The 16,003-nt window shown below is 41.5% G+C and overlaps 2 protein-coding genes across 4 annotated transcripts; one reads left to right on the top strand and one right to left on the bottom strand.

Annotated features, from left to right (window-relative positions):
• The first annotated feature begins 332 nt into the window (after window positions 1–332).
• gpr22b (G protein-coupled receptor 22b) lies at window positions 333–6,309 on the top strand. Its single transcript, XM_017700061.2, has 3 exons — window positions 333–837; window positions 1,749–2,807; window positions 3,761–6,309. The coding sequence occupies exons 2-3, from the start codon at window positions 2,725–2,727 to the stop codon at window positions 5,112–5,114; spliced, it is 1,437 nt and encodes a 478-aa protein (XP_017555550.1). The 5' UTR covers window positions 333–837; window positions 1,749–2,724; the 3' UTR covers window positions 5,115–6,309.
• Window positions 6,310–7,160: 851 nt separating this feature from the next.
• On the bottom strand, window positions 7,161–14,546 carry chchd3b (coiled-coil-helix-coiled-coil-helix domain containing 3b). 3 transcript variants are annotated; one of them, XM_017700058.2, is made up of 9 exons: window positions 14,290–14,545; window positions 12,217–13,210; window positions 11,549–11,642; window positions 11,229–11,409; window positions 9,857–9,871; window positions 9,473–9,556; window positions 9,239–9,309; window positions 7,872–8,007; window positions 7,161–7,618 (listed from the first exon to the last, which is right to left on the bottom strand). In XM_017700058.2, exons 1-9 carry the CDS (start codon window positions 14,368–14,370, stop codon window positions 7,592–7,594), a joined length of 1,683 nt encoding a protein of 560 aa, XP_017555547.1. In that variant the 5' UTR covers window positions 14,371–14,545; the 3' UTR covers window positions 7,161–7,591. The 3 variants fall into 3 exon arrangements, with proteins under 3 accessions (XP_017555547.1, XP_037398616.1, XP_037398617.1); XM_037542719.1 differs by having other exon boundaries at window positions 7,161–8,007; window positions 14,290–14,546; XM_037542720.1 differs by lacking the exon at window positions 9,857–9,871 and having other exon boundaries at window positions 7,161–8,007; window positions 14,290–14,546.
• Window positions 14,547–16,003: the final 1,457 nt, after the last annotated feature.

The raw sequence follows: 16,003 nt of genomic DNA, 5'->3' as shown, positions 1-16,003 counted from the left end.
TTATCAGTCATCAGCACTCCCTTTTGTCCCCTTTACCCCTGAGGACACCAATTCATTTTGCTGATGAAGTTAATTATCAAACAATATCAGCAAAATGCAATATTGTGTGCTCAATACTGCAAGCTTCACACACATCCACATCTCACCACACATCCATTAAAGCACGGTGAGAATGGCAGAATGAAAAAAAACAAAACAAAAGCAAGAGTGCCTTCCACTCGCCGGAGACAAAAGGGTTAACCCCATTACAACAAACCAATCAGGACGGAGAGTAGCACTGCAAAACCTCCGCAGTGAGAGAGGGAGAGGGAGAAAGAGAGAGAGAGAGAGAGAGAGAGCGAGAGAGGGAGAGAGTGTAGGAGTGAGGATGAGAGAGTGCAACAGCGTGCTGGGGTAGATGAGCCAAGCTCACACATCCACTGACACACACCACAGAGTGAAGAGAGAGTGAAAAGAGAGGGAGAGAGAGAGAAAGGAGAGTGTGCGTTTGATTATGAGTATGAGAGAAGAGGGGATAGAGATAGAAAGCAGAAAAAGAAGGACAGTGAATGAAAGTGGGGGGACTGCTTCTATTTGCCTGTGCATTCTCATTTTCTTGGCGCTCTTGACAGCTCACGTGGATGAGGAAACGAGACTCTGAATGTTTACACCTCCTCTGTTTAATGCTCCTCTCCAGGGGCAACTCTGGACACTTCAGGGAATTCTGGGAATTAACCGTACGGGACCCTCAAGGACCTTATCAATATGTAGTCTCTGACACAAGTATCTGTAGATCATCTGTGAATTGGTGAGGCGGCTGGGAGAACGGGTACCTGCTGCAAGTCTCCGTCCATAGAGGTAAGTTGGTGACATCAACAACCTTGGCTGTTCTTCATAACGAACATTTGTGTGGATAATTGGTCATATCTTAGAAAGTCACTTTGCTGAGAACTGATGTATTTAGCTGTAAGCAGAGCACATGAGTTTGGGTTCCCATGGATACACCAGCTCTTCTTTCCAAGATACAGCGTGGAGAAAAAGAAGTCACAGATGCAACAGAAGTCGTTTCCTGCAGCATGCTATTTGCCTGAGTCTTATATGATTTTGCGGTTGGCTGCTAAGCCTCTTGTAGTACACTTAAAAGCAAGTCTTTATCAGCTCCCTAATACAGCAATCCACATTTTCAGCTAACCAATCTTCAGCTCTAAATTGGATTGCTTGTGCTCAGCTTCCAATTGTGTTTCCTCTGATCAAAGGCTGTAGTATTTGGGCCAAACTGTCTGTTCACACTCCGCTTTTCTATTTAACAGCACCATCATCTCTGAGATGGGAAAAAAACACTCACATCTAATCCAAAATTAGATATCCCAAATCAACCTCAAACCTAATGCACTTTACATCACAGTTTGAAAACTGACAATGTCACATTCTAAAAACCAAGAAAGCAAAATGAAAACAACACTCAGTGAGACAGATATTGTACCAGTTTGGAACACATATGCCTTCCCTAAAAAGGACTTGGGTCTTGATTTCAAAGCTGTGCAGCATGTACAGTAAATGAAAGCTTCTGGTCCTTATCTTCTGCAGCTGTCCCTTCACTTACCTTAACACAGACCATAATCAAATCCAGAAGCAATGCACTTCATCAGCCTGCGGTATGAGCATGTTCAGCTAATGCACGGCAGCGCTTACATGTCGAGGTCTGGTGACAGGCTTAATGCAGGCTGTTTTCTTCATCTAGGTTCTTCTGTTCTGTCTTCCTTTGGCAGGGTGCTGGGGGAATGGAGCTGAGGGGGATTTTGCTTTTGAGGCACTGCATGGTTCACACAAGCTCTGGTCCAAACCTTCAATGGACAGTTGCCAAGCCAGGAGCCATGGCTAAAGGACTCATCATTTACCCATTGAATAGGTCAACCAGCCTTTGAATAGAGCTACTGAATCTACTCATACACTGGAAAACACCACTATTTTCATGCACAAGCAGAATGGATTCACAGTAACTAATGACTATACGCTTGTTTTCGATCACTGATCCATAGAGTGCCACGGATTTTACAATTCATCATAGCAATGGTAAAAATGGATCGAAAGGTCACTGTTAACAAGGGGTCTTGGAAGTGACCCTTCCACACTAACACACTGCTGACCTCACCATTTCTTTGACCTTGGTTCACTTGGTGGAGGGGTATGTAAATCAACAGCAAATCAATGATCATTTATCATCAATGTTGGTCTATAAAATCTTAATTATGGGAATACAGCGCAGCCAACAGGAAGGCACCTTGAGATGGAGCAGGGCTATTCAAAGTCTATGAAAGAAGAGCTAAGGCTTTAATGGAGGCTGCAATTTTTGTGCCGTAGAGTGGATGTAAAAATAAATCAGCATCGAATCTGTGAGATTACACTGCACATTCAAAATTTTCTCTCTCATCTGAGTTCCTCTGTTAGTTCTTTGCTTTGCCCAACTCTAAAGAAGTGAGACAGGAGTAGGATTAGAAGAACTAGACCAATTTTATCCACAATCCATTCATCCAGCCATTCCACTGTTACCTAAGCAAACAAAGTGAGATGGGTAGGTGGACACTGGTTACATCCCTGCTAAACCCAAGGGCTAGCCTAAGTTCGAGAAACTAAAAGAGAACTCCTGCTGAAGCTGTCTTGGAGACCAGGAGGTGTGACTTCTCTGGTGGATCACAAGGATTACAAGGTGCAAAACACTTCCTTGAAAAGCCATGCTTGGGTTTGATGGTCGACTTGGATTCCACCCAGACTCGTCTGGGCCAACCACAGACTGCGGAGACTGAGAGAAGACAGAGCTCAGGAGAGGGGTAAGTCCCACTCACTTACTTTCTGAGACATATGTTGTTCTGAGGATGGCACTGCTATATTGTCTGCATACAGACAGAATACTACAGGCACGCTACAGGCATATCCTGCCTTGGCTTTACTACATGTCTTATATTTTCTCACTACACCTCATCAGTTTTAATGTCACCTGGAATGGTATACGGCCATCACTGTTCATGCAGCGACCTTGAAGCTGCTTTTCATCATACATGCTATCTTTATGCCCCACCCCTCCATAACCATCTCTCTGCTATCTGTCTTCCTCTTTGTATGACAGACACAATGTCGGACATATTGCTGCAAGCAGTCAAATACAAGAGCAACAAAAATGCATATATATATATATATATATATATATATATATATATATATATATAACTTAAACGGTCACAAAACCAGCACTACAGCAGTGGGTGGTTTGAGGTATCTAACGAAGTTGAGTTATGCACTCATCCTCAGAATATACTGCATGAGCAACATACTGGGAAAATGCTTTACATTGTTAAGATGCAGGGTGCAGGATTTATATGCTCATTAAACATTCATCTGGAGTCGTTACATGAAAGTCACTGACCAGCATTTGTTTATCTATCGGTTTCTTTTGCCCTAAATTTAATGTTGTTCTTTTATTTTTCTTTGTCTGTACCATTTCCTAACGAGCCTGAAAAATTGGAAATGTCAGAAATAACACATGAAATGTCCTGTTTCATGAAGGGAGCATGCAATGCCCTTTGCAGTTTTCTTGCCTCCTACACCTTCAAAATATGCAGCCTTCTACATGCATTTTTGTAACAGAATTATTTTAGTTATTTTAGAAGAATAACATCAAATTATTATTCATAACAGTATTACCCGTAAGCGTGAATCCAAGTATTCTACCATTGTTTCCTGTTTTTCATTCTAACTCTGCCTCCATTCCCCTCACTTTGTGCAGGATAATGCACAAGCCTATCCCCTCGGCACAAGAGGAAGAAGGCACCATGAGCAACGTCACAGTCTTGGACATCACAGAGTCCGCAAGCCCAGGCATGGCAGGGGATGAGCCGCACCCGTATCCCCTCAGCTTCCAGGTGTCACTCACTGGCTTCCTCATGCTGGAGATTGTGCTAGGGCTGAGCAGTAACCTGACCGTGCTGGCGCTCTACTGCACCAAGTCGAATCTGGTCAGCTCAGTCAGCAATCTGGTCACCATGAACCTGCATGTGTTGGACGTGCTGGTTTGCGTGTGCTGCATCCCGCTGACTATCGTGGTGCTGCTGCTATCACTGCAGGGTGACACTGTGCTTGTCTGCTGCTTCCATGAGGCCTGTGTGTCCTTCGCAAGTGTGGCCACGGCTGCCAACGTACTGGCCATCACACTAGATCGCTACGACATCTCTGTCAAGCCAGCCAACCGTGTGTTGACCATGGGCCGTGCTGCCGCATTGCTGGGGGCTATCTGGGTCCTCTCCTTTCTCAGCTTCCTCGTTCCCTTTGTGGAGGTTGGCTTCCTAGGGCCGGAGCCCACTGTAGCCAACCAGACAGCCGTGGCACACGTGAATGAATATTACACAGAGCTGGGCCTCTATTACCACCTGGTGGCCCAAATCCCCATCTTCTGCTTCACAGCTGTGGTCATGTTGGTCACCTACTCCAAAATCCTGCAGGCGCTCAACATCCGCATCGGCACACGCTTCCACCATGGCTCACAGAAGAAGAAGAGGAAGAAAAAGAAGACAAATGCATCAACACGATGGAAAAAGGACATGTCACTTATGGCCGCCTCTCCGCAGCAGCTGCCTGAAACGGCAGACGGGTCACAGAGCAGTGCGGGAACCCGGGGTACAGCGCCATTGGGCATGCGCACATCAGTGTCTGTAATAATCGCCCTGAGACGCGCAGTCAAGCGGCACCGGGAGCGGCGTGAGAGGCAGAAGCGCGTCTTCCGCATGTCCCTGCTCATCATCTCCACTTTCCTGCTGTGCTGGACGCCCATCACCGTGCTGAACAGCATCATCCTGAGCACGGGGCCCAGCGACCTCACCGTCAAGCTGCGCCTGGGCCTTCTGGTCATGGCCTATGGCACCACAGTCTTCCACCCGCTGCTCTATGCCTTCACACGGCAGAAGTTCCAGAAGGTCCTCAAGAGCAAGATGAAAAAGCGGGTGGTGTCCATAATCGAGGCAGAGCCACTGCCCACTAATTCAGTAATAAAGAATTCCTGGATCGACCCGAAGAGGAACAAAAAAGTGACATTCGAGGATCAGGAGGCAAGACAAAAGTGTCTGTCCTCTGAAGACGTTGACTAGGAACTTCTTATAAAGCGTAGACAATGACATATACTTGTAGCCTCAAAAACTCAAGTCTTCATTCTTTCGTAGAGGGACGAGCCTGCTTCAAGGTTGTGATGTAGACAGAAGTGTATTAGATGTGCATATGACGTTCAATATCCGTTTATTACTATTTATATGGACTTCAGATTTAGTACAATAGGATGACATTCACTGTGCTAAAAAGAAAACACTGCATGTTTTTGTAATACTGTAAATAAGTCAGTATTGGAGATGTGTATATAATCTATAAGAAATACTCTACGTACCGATAATAGAATCTATAGGCTGGATATACATGTATTTGTAATAAATTAGGCCAAAGGAAACGTCTTGGGAGTTACAACACGGATAAAGTCGCTTCTCTGTCCACCGGAAAGCAGTTCACCTTTGACCCTAGCTGATGTTTTATTTAACATCCCGTTTTTCCTCCTGTCGAGCCATTATACAGCAGCGTGAGCCAAGGGGTCATCATGCTGTGGGACTGCGAAATTCATAATAGAGCAGAGTTATGGGTAGCCAAGAAACTTACAGCAGATGCTGCTTGAAGATTAGCAAATTGGCATGATGTCTAAAGCTACTTGACCTTGGTAAACAAGGGAAATGTCTGGTTCACTTCAACACTGCGGGACATAAGAAAAGGCTTGAGGCTCAGTTACCCCTTTTGTCTCCACAGATATGCAGCCAGATAGCTCTTCCATTCAAAGACACTGCTGTATTCATTACATAAAATGTGTGTTTTCATTTTAATGATGAAGGGCATCCAAAAAGTCTAATTTAGGATAACCCTCCACATCAATATTACAGTAAGCCACATGACACTGGCCTGTCCTGCATTTGCTCCAAGGGACACTGGTATTGCGTCACACAGAGAATATCAATGCTGAATACGAGGTGGAGGCTCACTGTTGGCACTGTGTAACCCACAGCATGGATTACAGGGGGAAAAATTCAATAATCAATTCCCTTCAACAGACACAACAAGCTCTATCCAAGATTCTTCAATGTCAGTTTAGTGCACACACACACACACACACACACACACAGATGCAGACACCCAGACAAATGCAGATGAGAATCTTTTTCTCTCTACCGCAGGGGGCCATTTCCTATTTGGAGCGCAGCTGTTTTGTGCACTGGTGTACTGCACGGCCAATAAAATGCCACAGCTCTTCGTCTGATCAAGGTCATTCCTATTTTGACAGCACTTGGAAAAAAACATAATGAGGCATTCAATCTACGCAACATGGCTTCTGTTGACTTTCATAAGCTTTTGTTTTTCAGAGCAATCAAAAAAGGTCATTAAAACAAAGCAAGCCCCCTACCTAATGTTTATCAGACTCAGGGCTTAAATGTCAGACGCAGTTCCACTTCTGCCACTTTCAGCTAAAGAGGGGAAAGACAAAAAGAGATGAAACATATTTCAGTGCTCTTGGCTTGCATAAGTGAGTGCATGCATGTAAAGCAGAGTGCAAAAGAGTGAGAGTGAGAACGAGATCGTGATGGTTCTATGTATGATTGTATGTGCGACAGATTTATCTGTCGTATGACAGCGTCTGATATAGAGGGAGCAGAGTGGGACAATGCCCTGTAGCTCTGTGCATCTCACAGGGTAGAGAGGAAACATCACTCTATCTCTCTATACCAGCTCGGTCTCACTACCACAGCTGGATTATTGGATTTATCAGCCTTTCCTTGGAAAACTCAATACTCCATTGCATATTCTATGACTGCCACGGACAGCTTCTACTACAATCCTGATTCCAGATGCAAATAAGAAGCTGGTCAAGTAATTCCAAAGTGATTAAGTACCTTGATAAGCTTGAATACTCTGGAGGGCTTTTCAGAATGGTTGCTAAGGAAACTCTTTAAGCCACAGCGCAGCCTTGTGGAGAAATGTTGCAGGATGCTTAGGATTCTTGGCACACCAATTTCTCTCCAAAATATAGGTCATCCACACTCTCTCACACACTTACTTTAAATTGCAAATGACACAAATCCTCACGATTTCACAGGCAGAAAAGATGGGTTTTTGACTCTCTTTAATGAAGGTATTTCATTTTCCATCTCAAGACAACTTTAGAATTTAAAAAACAGGCTTCCAGCTCAGTTCTTTCAGCTGTAACAGAAAATGAGAACTAGCACAGTGTTTCTTTGTTCTTTGGAACTGTAAATGTACTTTTAGTGTCAAAAACCAAAAACCCTTTCCGCAGAGTGGTGTGTTAAAACAATGTGCCTTACTTACATTATATTGAATCATCTGTATGAAAACAGTTTGTAGTGTTTCTAAATCAGATAACATCTGAATACCACACTCAACACCACTCTGCAGTAAGAAACAGATAGACTAAGGATGTGGTCTTACACAACTGCAACAACTTGGTTGTATTGCTCTTCTCCTCCAGACCGTGAGTTTATGAATGTCAGAAAGAAGTATGTTGATCCAGGGAGCAAGCTTAACCACCTGTGCTCACCTTCTTGTTCTGATAGACAGAAGAGGTAGAGAATGTGAATAATTTCAGCAAATATCTTTGCCTTTTGTAAACCCACTCACACACTGATGTATCTGAGCCTGTCTTGTGCCAAAGTCTAAAAAAAAATAACAATCTCTTCATTAGAATTCTTTGCTGAACTCTAAAGCACTCAGGTGTTAGCATAAATGGAAAAGCAGGCCAAAGGGAAAATATCACTCTCAAGCCATCCCTTTAAAAAGCAGAGCGGAAAACTGGGGTATACCTGTTTAGCGTTGTCCACACACTGCATATAGAGTGAGGCAATGTTGGAGCAAGTCAGAGTCTGGCCTGTATTATCCTTGTAACATTTCAAAATCTCACTCTGCAGCTCTGAGCAAACTGGCTTTATCTGGTACCTCCTGAAGTGACAGAGTGAGGAAGAGAGAGGCAGGGTTAGAATGAGAGAGAGAGAGAATCAGTTTTGCAATTTGCAGTCTCCCTACGGATACAGCAAATACAATTAAGGTTCTGCACACAGAATCAATGTGCAGCTGGCCAGGAAAAGTGTAACACAGAAGTCCTTTAACCTCACAGTTCCTATATGGAAACTAAAAGGCACAAATTTATAGGTTTTCACTATTTTTGTGGTGTCACAGTGACCAAAGCATTTAGGTTCAGTTGCTTGTTAACACAAGTAGCTAATCAGCCAATCACATGGCCGCAACTTAATGCATTTAGGCATGTAGAGGTGGTCAAGACAACTTGCTGAAGTGCAGACCGAGCACCAGAATGGGAAGAAAGGTGATTTAAGTGACTTTGAACGTGGCATGGTTATTGGTGCCAGACGGGCTGGTCTGAGTATTTCAGAAACTGCTGATCTACTGGGATTTTCACGCACAGCGATCTCTAGGTTTTACAGAGAACGGCCAGAAAAACAGAAAATATGCAGTGAGTGGCAGTTGTGTGGACATCAACGCCTTGTTGATGTGAGAGGTCAGAGGAGAGTGGGCAGACTGGTTTGAGATGATAGAAAGGCAACTGTATCTCAAATAACCAACCAAAATCTCTGAGGAATGTTTCCAACACCTTGTTGAAAGTCTGCCACGAACAATTAAGGCAGTTCTGAAGGCAAAAGGGGGTCCAACCTTTTACTAGCAAGGTGTATCTAATAAAGTGACCGGTGAGTGTATATCCACCTATTCAGTTTACAGGAGGTTAGCACATCCATTCATATCACTGAAATGTATAAGGAGTGTTTTAGCCTGTACTTCTTTTTAAATGTGGCACAATACAGAACAGGTTGTTAAATTCTTAAAGGCACAGTAACAAAGGCAGCTGGTTAATTCTAAAAGATAAACAAAGTTTGGTAAATGGCCACGTACAAGTGAATTACCAGTGTTTCTGGTACATAAAACCACATAAATGTCATAAGAAGACCTTATGTAAAAGGAGCACTTTGCGTCTGTTAGGAATGCTTTCACTTCTGTTCAAGGTTCACTCTAAAGGAACACTAGGTTTGCCTCTGTATAATTTTCACCACCAGTTCTGCAGCTTCATAATTAACTAAAATTCAGATCTGAGTTACACTGAAGTGGCTTTCCAAGGGAATATGCTATTATAAGCACAGAGCACATACAGTAGGCCACTCACTTGAAACGGTTATGAGTGTCCTCCAAACCCTTTTTGAAGCTTTCTGCTGTGACTCTGGTGAACATCGCAGTCTATGATAAGACAGAAAGGACAGGACAGTGTTTTAACATGGACAGGAGAGCCACAGCGTGAAAAACATATGAAATTATGTCAATTATTCAAACCTACTGAGGCCCTATTTGGCGGATCTGAAAATAAAGCTGTCATGTGTGCTAGAGCAGTGTTATTTCTTACTTTCTCCTCCAGCTTGGTAATCTGCTCCTTATACAGCGAATCCTGCTTTGCCAGGTCTCTCTCTTTCTCCTCCAGCTTCTGGATCTGTTTCAGGAACACAAAGAGACTTGCTGTATGCAGAACACAAATGAGCTGTGACTCTACATTATGCAACTACTGCGATCTTCAATAAATGCACAAGTAATAATACTGAGAGCTGTGCAGCATTAAAACTGAGCATTACACCATCTCATAAATACAGTTAACTGACATGTAAAGCTGTTATTTTACATATGCGCTACAGAAAACCTGGGCTTAACAGAATTTCATAACATTGAAGGAAGAGCTGGAAATGAAAGAGTGTAGGAGCATGCAGTAGGCAGGACAGAGCTGCACCATGCTCACCTTCCTCTCCGTCCACTGAAATGCAATAGCAGAGCCAGAAAGAAAAAAAAGAAAGAATAAAGAACAAGGGATATATAAGGAGGAAGATACAATTAAAGTAAAATGAACAGAAGGTGTTACTGTATATGTAAATAATCATGTTTTCTATGAGCTAAACAAAGCTTGCTGGTTAAATGTGTAAAACTGCTTAGCTTGAAGTTTGGATCATAAAGTGATGTGGTAACACACTGCAGTCCACATAAATTGCAACTTTATAATTATGTTTGTGATAGTTAATAATTATAGAACTATTACATATTTTGCTGTACAAAATATTACCTTTACAGGCAAGGCAAAAACATTCTTTACTTTTAATGTATGTAAAAGTAAAGAGACTTTATTCTAAGTAATTTCGAACCATTGTTTCAATGTTTACTTAAATCACTTGAACAGAGCAGCGGCCCTTCACACTGTGCAAAACTTCTATAGTGAATGGTCCGAATGTATATTTTGGAGATACTTGTTGTTTTTGGAGGTTTTTTTGGACAGAGATGTTGTACCTTAATAACACAATAAATGCTACCATTTGAATTATTAACCATTCTCTTAGTGACATATAATAAAATGCTTTTCATAAACATCTGATATGCATGTGTAATAACCAATATGAGCAACGTTTATAAATACATTATAAAATTAAGTCACAATCTTTTAACCAAAAAAGTCCAATTAACATTTAATCCATTTTATATCAACCACTTAATAATGATTAACTAAGGAAAAATCTGTGCATCACAAAGCTGCAAAGAACAACTACTAAATAATTTAAAGCAGGATATAGCCAATTAATAAACAGTACATTTTTAATGAAAGTAAATCTTTAATATTGCTTAAAATATTATCACCAAGAATGGGTTTGTACAATTTGGAATATTTACTCATTTTTCATATGCTGCTCAGTAAATGGTAAATAATTTAAATGGGTGCATTTATTTATGCATATGCAACAGTTATAAGATAATTAACAGTTATTAATAAACTATTAGATAATGATTAAGTTGCAAAGTGTTATCAATGATGCTTTGGTGTAAGCAGGAGTAGAGTATGTATAAAATAAATGCCCTAACTTTCACCTTTTTCAACAATGCACTGCAAGCTTAGCAAAGCTTAATTACATAAGCAGGTTGCTGTATTAGAGATGCTATTAAAGAGAGGCCGTTGGTTAGATAAGATTTGATGGCATTAAAGGTTAACCCTGTTCTAACTCAGGGAAGGCTATGAGTTGTGAACTGTGAAAATGGACAATATATGCATGAGAACACAAATAGAAGAGAACATAGAAGTGCACACAGACACCCACACATGCATGTATTGTGACCTCAGTATGCCTTACATAATACTGGGATACAAGCCGCTCATCCTCAGTTTTCATACGCTCCTTCATCACAGCATCTTTTAGAGACTGCTGAAGGGCTATTTGCTCTCTTTCTAGAACCTTTTGAACCTCTGCCTGGATCTGCAGCTGAGCTTTGGCCTCAGCCTCTGCCTCAGCCTTTACTTTCTCCTCCTCCAACCTAAAACAACACAAACATATACGAACACACAAGTGCTATATTTTGGTCTAATTCTTGATAAACAAACCATAAACAATAAAAGTAAATGTCTAAAGTAAATGCATGCAGATAGTAAAACTGATCTGACTCAGCAACTTACTGTTGCTGAATCTTCAGCTCTGCCATCTTCATCTCTTCTTGCAGCTGTTTCTGCAAATCATCTCTGATCTGCTTCCTCAGTTCTTCCTCATTAACTAAATAACAAAGACAGCAAAGTGGTTGTTTCTGTACACCAGGGCTAGTCTATTCTGGTCTTGAAGAGTGCAGCTCAGTTTGGTGGTTTCTCTGCTCAAACATTGCTGATTCAACTCATCTGGTAGTTACTAGGCCTATTTCCAAATAAATAATGATGACTGATAACGTAATCGTCTTTTTTGTTTATTGTATGCGACTATTAAGACTAGTACCATTAAGGTCCACGATATATCTTAATAAATGTGTTTTAAGAATATGCAGTTGTCTCAGCCCAACACTGTTTAATGCAAAGTAAACATATGACTGTGAAAGCTAACAACTGAGGGAAATTATTCTCAAATAACTGTGATCAGGCGATTGTGTAATAATTATGACAAGCCTACTTGTCATTAAGTATAGTTGGTGTGTTAGAGCAGGACATTCACCTGGACTCTCCAAAAGTGGTGACCCCTAGTGGAGATGTAAGTAAGGCTTAAATATTGACTATTTCTCATAAAAACACACAATGTATTCATAGGTTTTCTCGCAACAACATGAATATGATGCACATTGATTCCAGGAATCCAGTCTTACCTGCAGCCTGTGGTTTGGGCAGACAGGTTAGTGGGCTGAATGTTTCAGTAAGGGGAGGCAGCCCTGAAGCAACAGGAGACTCTGCGATATTGGCAGAAGATGGTGGAGCTGGGGTCTCCTCAGTAGGAGATGGTCCCAGCTGCCCAAGTGAGGGGAGTTCAGAAGGTACAGCCAGAGCAGAAGAGGACTGGGGGGGCACTAGAGAAGCAGAAGAAGGCATAGGAATGGAAAGAGGTGAGGGTGAGGGGACAGGCTCACCAGGTGGAGACCTATGCATCTCAGTGGGTTCATCATGTCCAGGTAAAGTGTCTAATGGAATCTCTGAGGATTCCACTGTGACTGGCTCCTCAACTAGGGACACTGGCACAGTTAGTGGAGAATCAGGTGACGGTGATGATTCAGTTTCAACCACTGTAGGTATGGCTACACTGGCTGGTTCAGCTGAAGACGAGGTGGTGGTGAGCAGCTCGCCTTGTTCAGCAGGAGTACTTGCAGCTAGGGGTTCAGTAGTAGTTGGAGGGGTTGTGATCACAGGCTCAGAATGTTCACTGGGGGCTGATGGAAATTTGTCTACAGCTTCAAAACGAGAAGCTGCTCCTGTTAAGAATTCAGTAGGTGGAGATGAAGCTATAGAGACAAGCTCAGTAGGCGGAGGTGTTGTTATATGTTCCTGAGCTGTAGGCTCAGTAGGAGAGAGTAGTGGAATCGCTTCCACAGTAGGTGCAGATGAATCCCCAGGTGTCGGAGTCTCCTGAGTCACAGAACCAAGCGGCACAGCAGGAGGTACAGGCTCTTGGAGAGGTGGTGGTACCAAAGAACTAACATAAGAAGGAGGACGTGGCGAAATTGGCCCCAAGTGCTCACCAGGTATCCATGGCTGACCCAGAGGGGCTGCAGGCTTAGCTACAGGTGGATGTGCTTGCCTTTTTGACTGAGGGCATTGATTCACCGCTTGAGGAGACTCCTTCATGCGGTCAATCACTCGATCTGTCAACTGTCAATTAGAAAGAAACCCAACAGATTAAAAAATGACTGCATAGATCACATGCAGAGATTAAGATTACTTAAGAATTAAAATTTGTGAAAAAGCATTTTTCCCCACATATTAAGCCTTCTCTTTTAAGAAATGTATGCATCACATTGTATGTGCCCAAAAAACATATTGTAAACACATGTACAATTGTGTGCAAAAGTTTGGGCACCCCTGGACGTTATGTTGATTTTGTAAGTAAACTTTCTCAAAAGCAGACATTCTCAAAAGAGAACACACTTCATCCATCCATCCATCCATTTTCTAAGCCGCTTCTCCGTCAGGGTCGCGGGGGGATGCTGGAGCAGAACACACTTCAACATAATATAAACAAAGTGTGGAAACATAAAACATGCAAAAGTTATATCAAATTTTATATTTTTCTCAACATGTTAAACTCATATTTAAGCGTGTTCTCTGTATAGGATGTGTTAACTTATTTTCACTTTAAAAATGTAATTTAAAAAAATGTAATTTTGTAAAAATGTAAACTTTTGCATATGACTGACTATCCAAAATGTGAACATTTCAGAAGGCAAAAACATTCTTAACATTTGAGTTAATGTAAAGATATTTTATTCCATTTTATTTTGATTGTTTTTCTATTAGTCTATTAATGATGGTGTTTTCACAGCTGAGACAGAGAGAGAGACTTTATGCATATGTTGCACAAGCTGTGAAAACTAGTGATAAAAATCATTTTCACTGTGCTCTTCACGTCAGCTTTGCTGCTTGTTTTACTGGTCTGTTTCCAGTCTGACTACAGCTGCAGGACCCAGCAATGCTCAGCTCAGCTCTTCAGTCTGCAGGCTGGTGGGGGTGATACTTTCATGCTTATCCTCGCTGTCAGTGGCGATATTAACATGCATGAGCTGTTCACTAAGCTAAACAGAACATCTTGTTCCCTCCTGAACAAAAGTTCACAGACACGTGAATTACGGCCATGTGATGTCCAGCAGGCTGGTGTAAAGAAACAACACAGTACTGCGACAGGAAAAGAACAACAAAACTGTTGTAACTGAGTTTTGCTGTAAGGAACTCACCCGAATACCCGTCACGACTGTAAGTCCTTCTCCATCGCTCGCCTCAAACGGGTCGAGTTTTGAGCTGCTGTTGCCCCCCATGTGTATCAGAGCAAGTCCACACTCCTCTCAGCAGCCCAGCACAGGATTAAAACTGAAGAGTAAAAATGTCAACCTGGAGTAAATATTTTGGGCTGCTGCACATCCAGGTTCTTGCACCCAGAATGGAGCCCCAAAACCTGCCCTATCCCTCAACGCTCCCAAGAATAGATTTTCCCATTGGACCACCGCACATAGCGCCTGTAACAACTTCCTCCATTGGTTGCCACTTGGAATGGGCCTGAGGGCATCTGCTCTCTGACACTCACTGGAACAGCAATAGCAAGAGTACGACCACGTCCACAATCACACCCTACACTATATACAACACTCTAACGAAGCCACTGCTTTTAAAATGTATTAGTGCTATGGTGTACAAGATTTTGATTTTTTTTTTACTTTTTTATCTTCTAAGAAAATAATAAAAATCACTCCAGAAAAACAGATACAATTCCAAGAGATGACTGGTTCATCATATCAGTGACAACAAGCATAACAGCAGGGTTAAATTCAGCTAGTCTAAAATTTGCTGGCTAACAATTATAAATAATTTGAAGGCAGGCTTCCACAAGTTCACTAATCCTTTCTAAGCACACAATTCTTCCAATCCATGTTGTCACTGATGAATGCACATGTGGAATATGTACAATACCAATGAACAGGACTGAAGTGAAAGTATGGATGCTGCATGAAAGTTTGATTCAAATAAAAGAGGAAGTATATGCTAATATAAAATATACTTGAACATTTAAAAAATATATTGACATTTAAACACACTCAAGTGTATAAAGGTTTATAAAAGTGTATGAAATATGTTTATGTAAATGATGTTTCCTTCGTTTTCTTGGTGATGTGTGATGAAGTGAGCAACAGCCAGTACCCAACCTTGCACAAAAATATATTTCTGTAGTTGTGGGCAACATCATGCTACACTGACACTAGCATTTTAATAAAAACAATAAATTCACACATGTAACAAGTAGACTGATTCACAAGAGAAAGAGAGAAAAATCTGTTTTGAGATTTGTAATAAGAACTCAGACGTTCTAAATGAAAACATAAGGAGTAAAAATGTGTTTTGTCTCTTGGAAATATAACTGAGAGACATATTCATTTTTAGTAACACTTTAATAAAATACAAAGCTTCCAAAAATATTTGTTGAGTGCAATACTCAAGCACACTTTGAAAATTGATGGTTCTTCAAGAACTCTTTAGGGAAGAGAAATGAATACTCAAAGAACCCTTTGTGTGATTAAAGGGTTCTTTGCATCATGAAAGGGTTCTTCTGATTGATGGAGAATGTGTTCAATAATGTTGTTTATACAACCTTTCTGAAAAGGGTTCTTCTATTACCATAACCTTGACATTGTAACAACAGAAGAACCCCTTTTGGTTTTATATAGAGAGAAGAACCCTTTAATCATGCAAAGGGTTATTTGAGTGTTTATAGTTCTATGTATAACCATTTTCTTTACTAAAGAACCCCTAAAGAACCAAAATTTTAAAGTTTGTATTTTCACACCTGCTACACCGCTGCTGATGGTCTACTGTTTCGACGTATCATTTATTGTAGACGAATGTGGTTTTGGACGCAGCTGACGAGAAGGCTGCATGGTCCTTTTCAAATGGAAAGGT

This window comes from Pygocentrus nattereri, chromosome 11, assembly GCF_015220715.1.
Source record: "Pygocentrus nattereri isolate fPygNat1 chromosome 11, fPygNat1.pri, whole genome shotgun sequence".
In the NCBI taxonomy this organism is placed as follows: Eukaryota; Metazoa; Chordata; class Actinopteri; order Characiformes; family Serrasalmidae; genus Pygocentrus; species Pygocentrus nattereri.
Note: the sequence above shows the minus strand (reverse complement) of the source record. Positions and strands in the feature narration are given on the sequence as shown.

Excerpts from the sequence above, each read along its gene's own strand:
- chchd3b (XM_037542719.1), bottom strand. The coding sequence starts at position 14,370 with ATGGGGGGCAACAGCAGCTCAAAACTCGACCCGTTTGAGGCGAGCGAT. Across the intron at positions 11,410-11,548 it reads GAGCTGAAGATTCAGCAACA|GTTGGAGGAGGAGAAAGTAA; the intron begins GTAAGTTGCTGA and ends GTGTTGTTTTAG. Across the intron at positions 9,310-9,472 it reads TTACCAAGCTGGAGGAGAAA|ACTGCGATGTTCACCAGAGT; the intron begins GTAAGAAATAAC and ends GTCTTATCATAG.
- gpr22b (XM_017700061.2), top strand. The coding sequence starts at position 2,725 with ATGGTCGACTTGGATTCCACCCAGACTCGTCTGGGCCAACCACAGACT. Across the intron at positions 2,808-3,760 it reads AGACAGAGCTCAGGAGAGGG|GATAATGCACAAGCCTATCC; the intron begins GTAAGTCCCACT and ends CACTTTGTGCAG.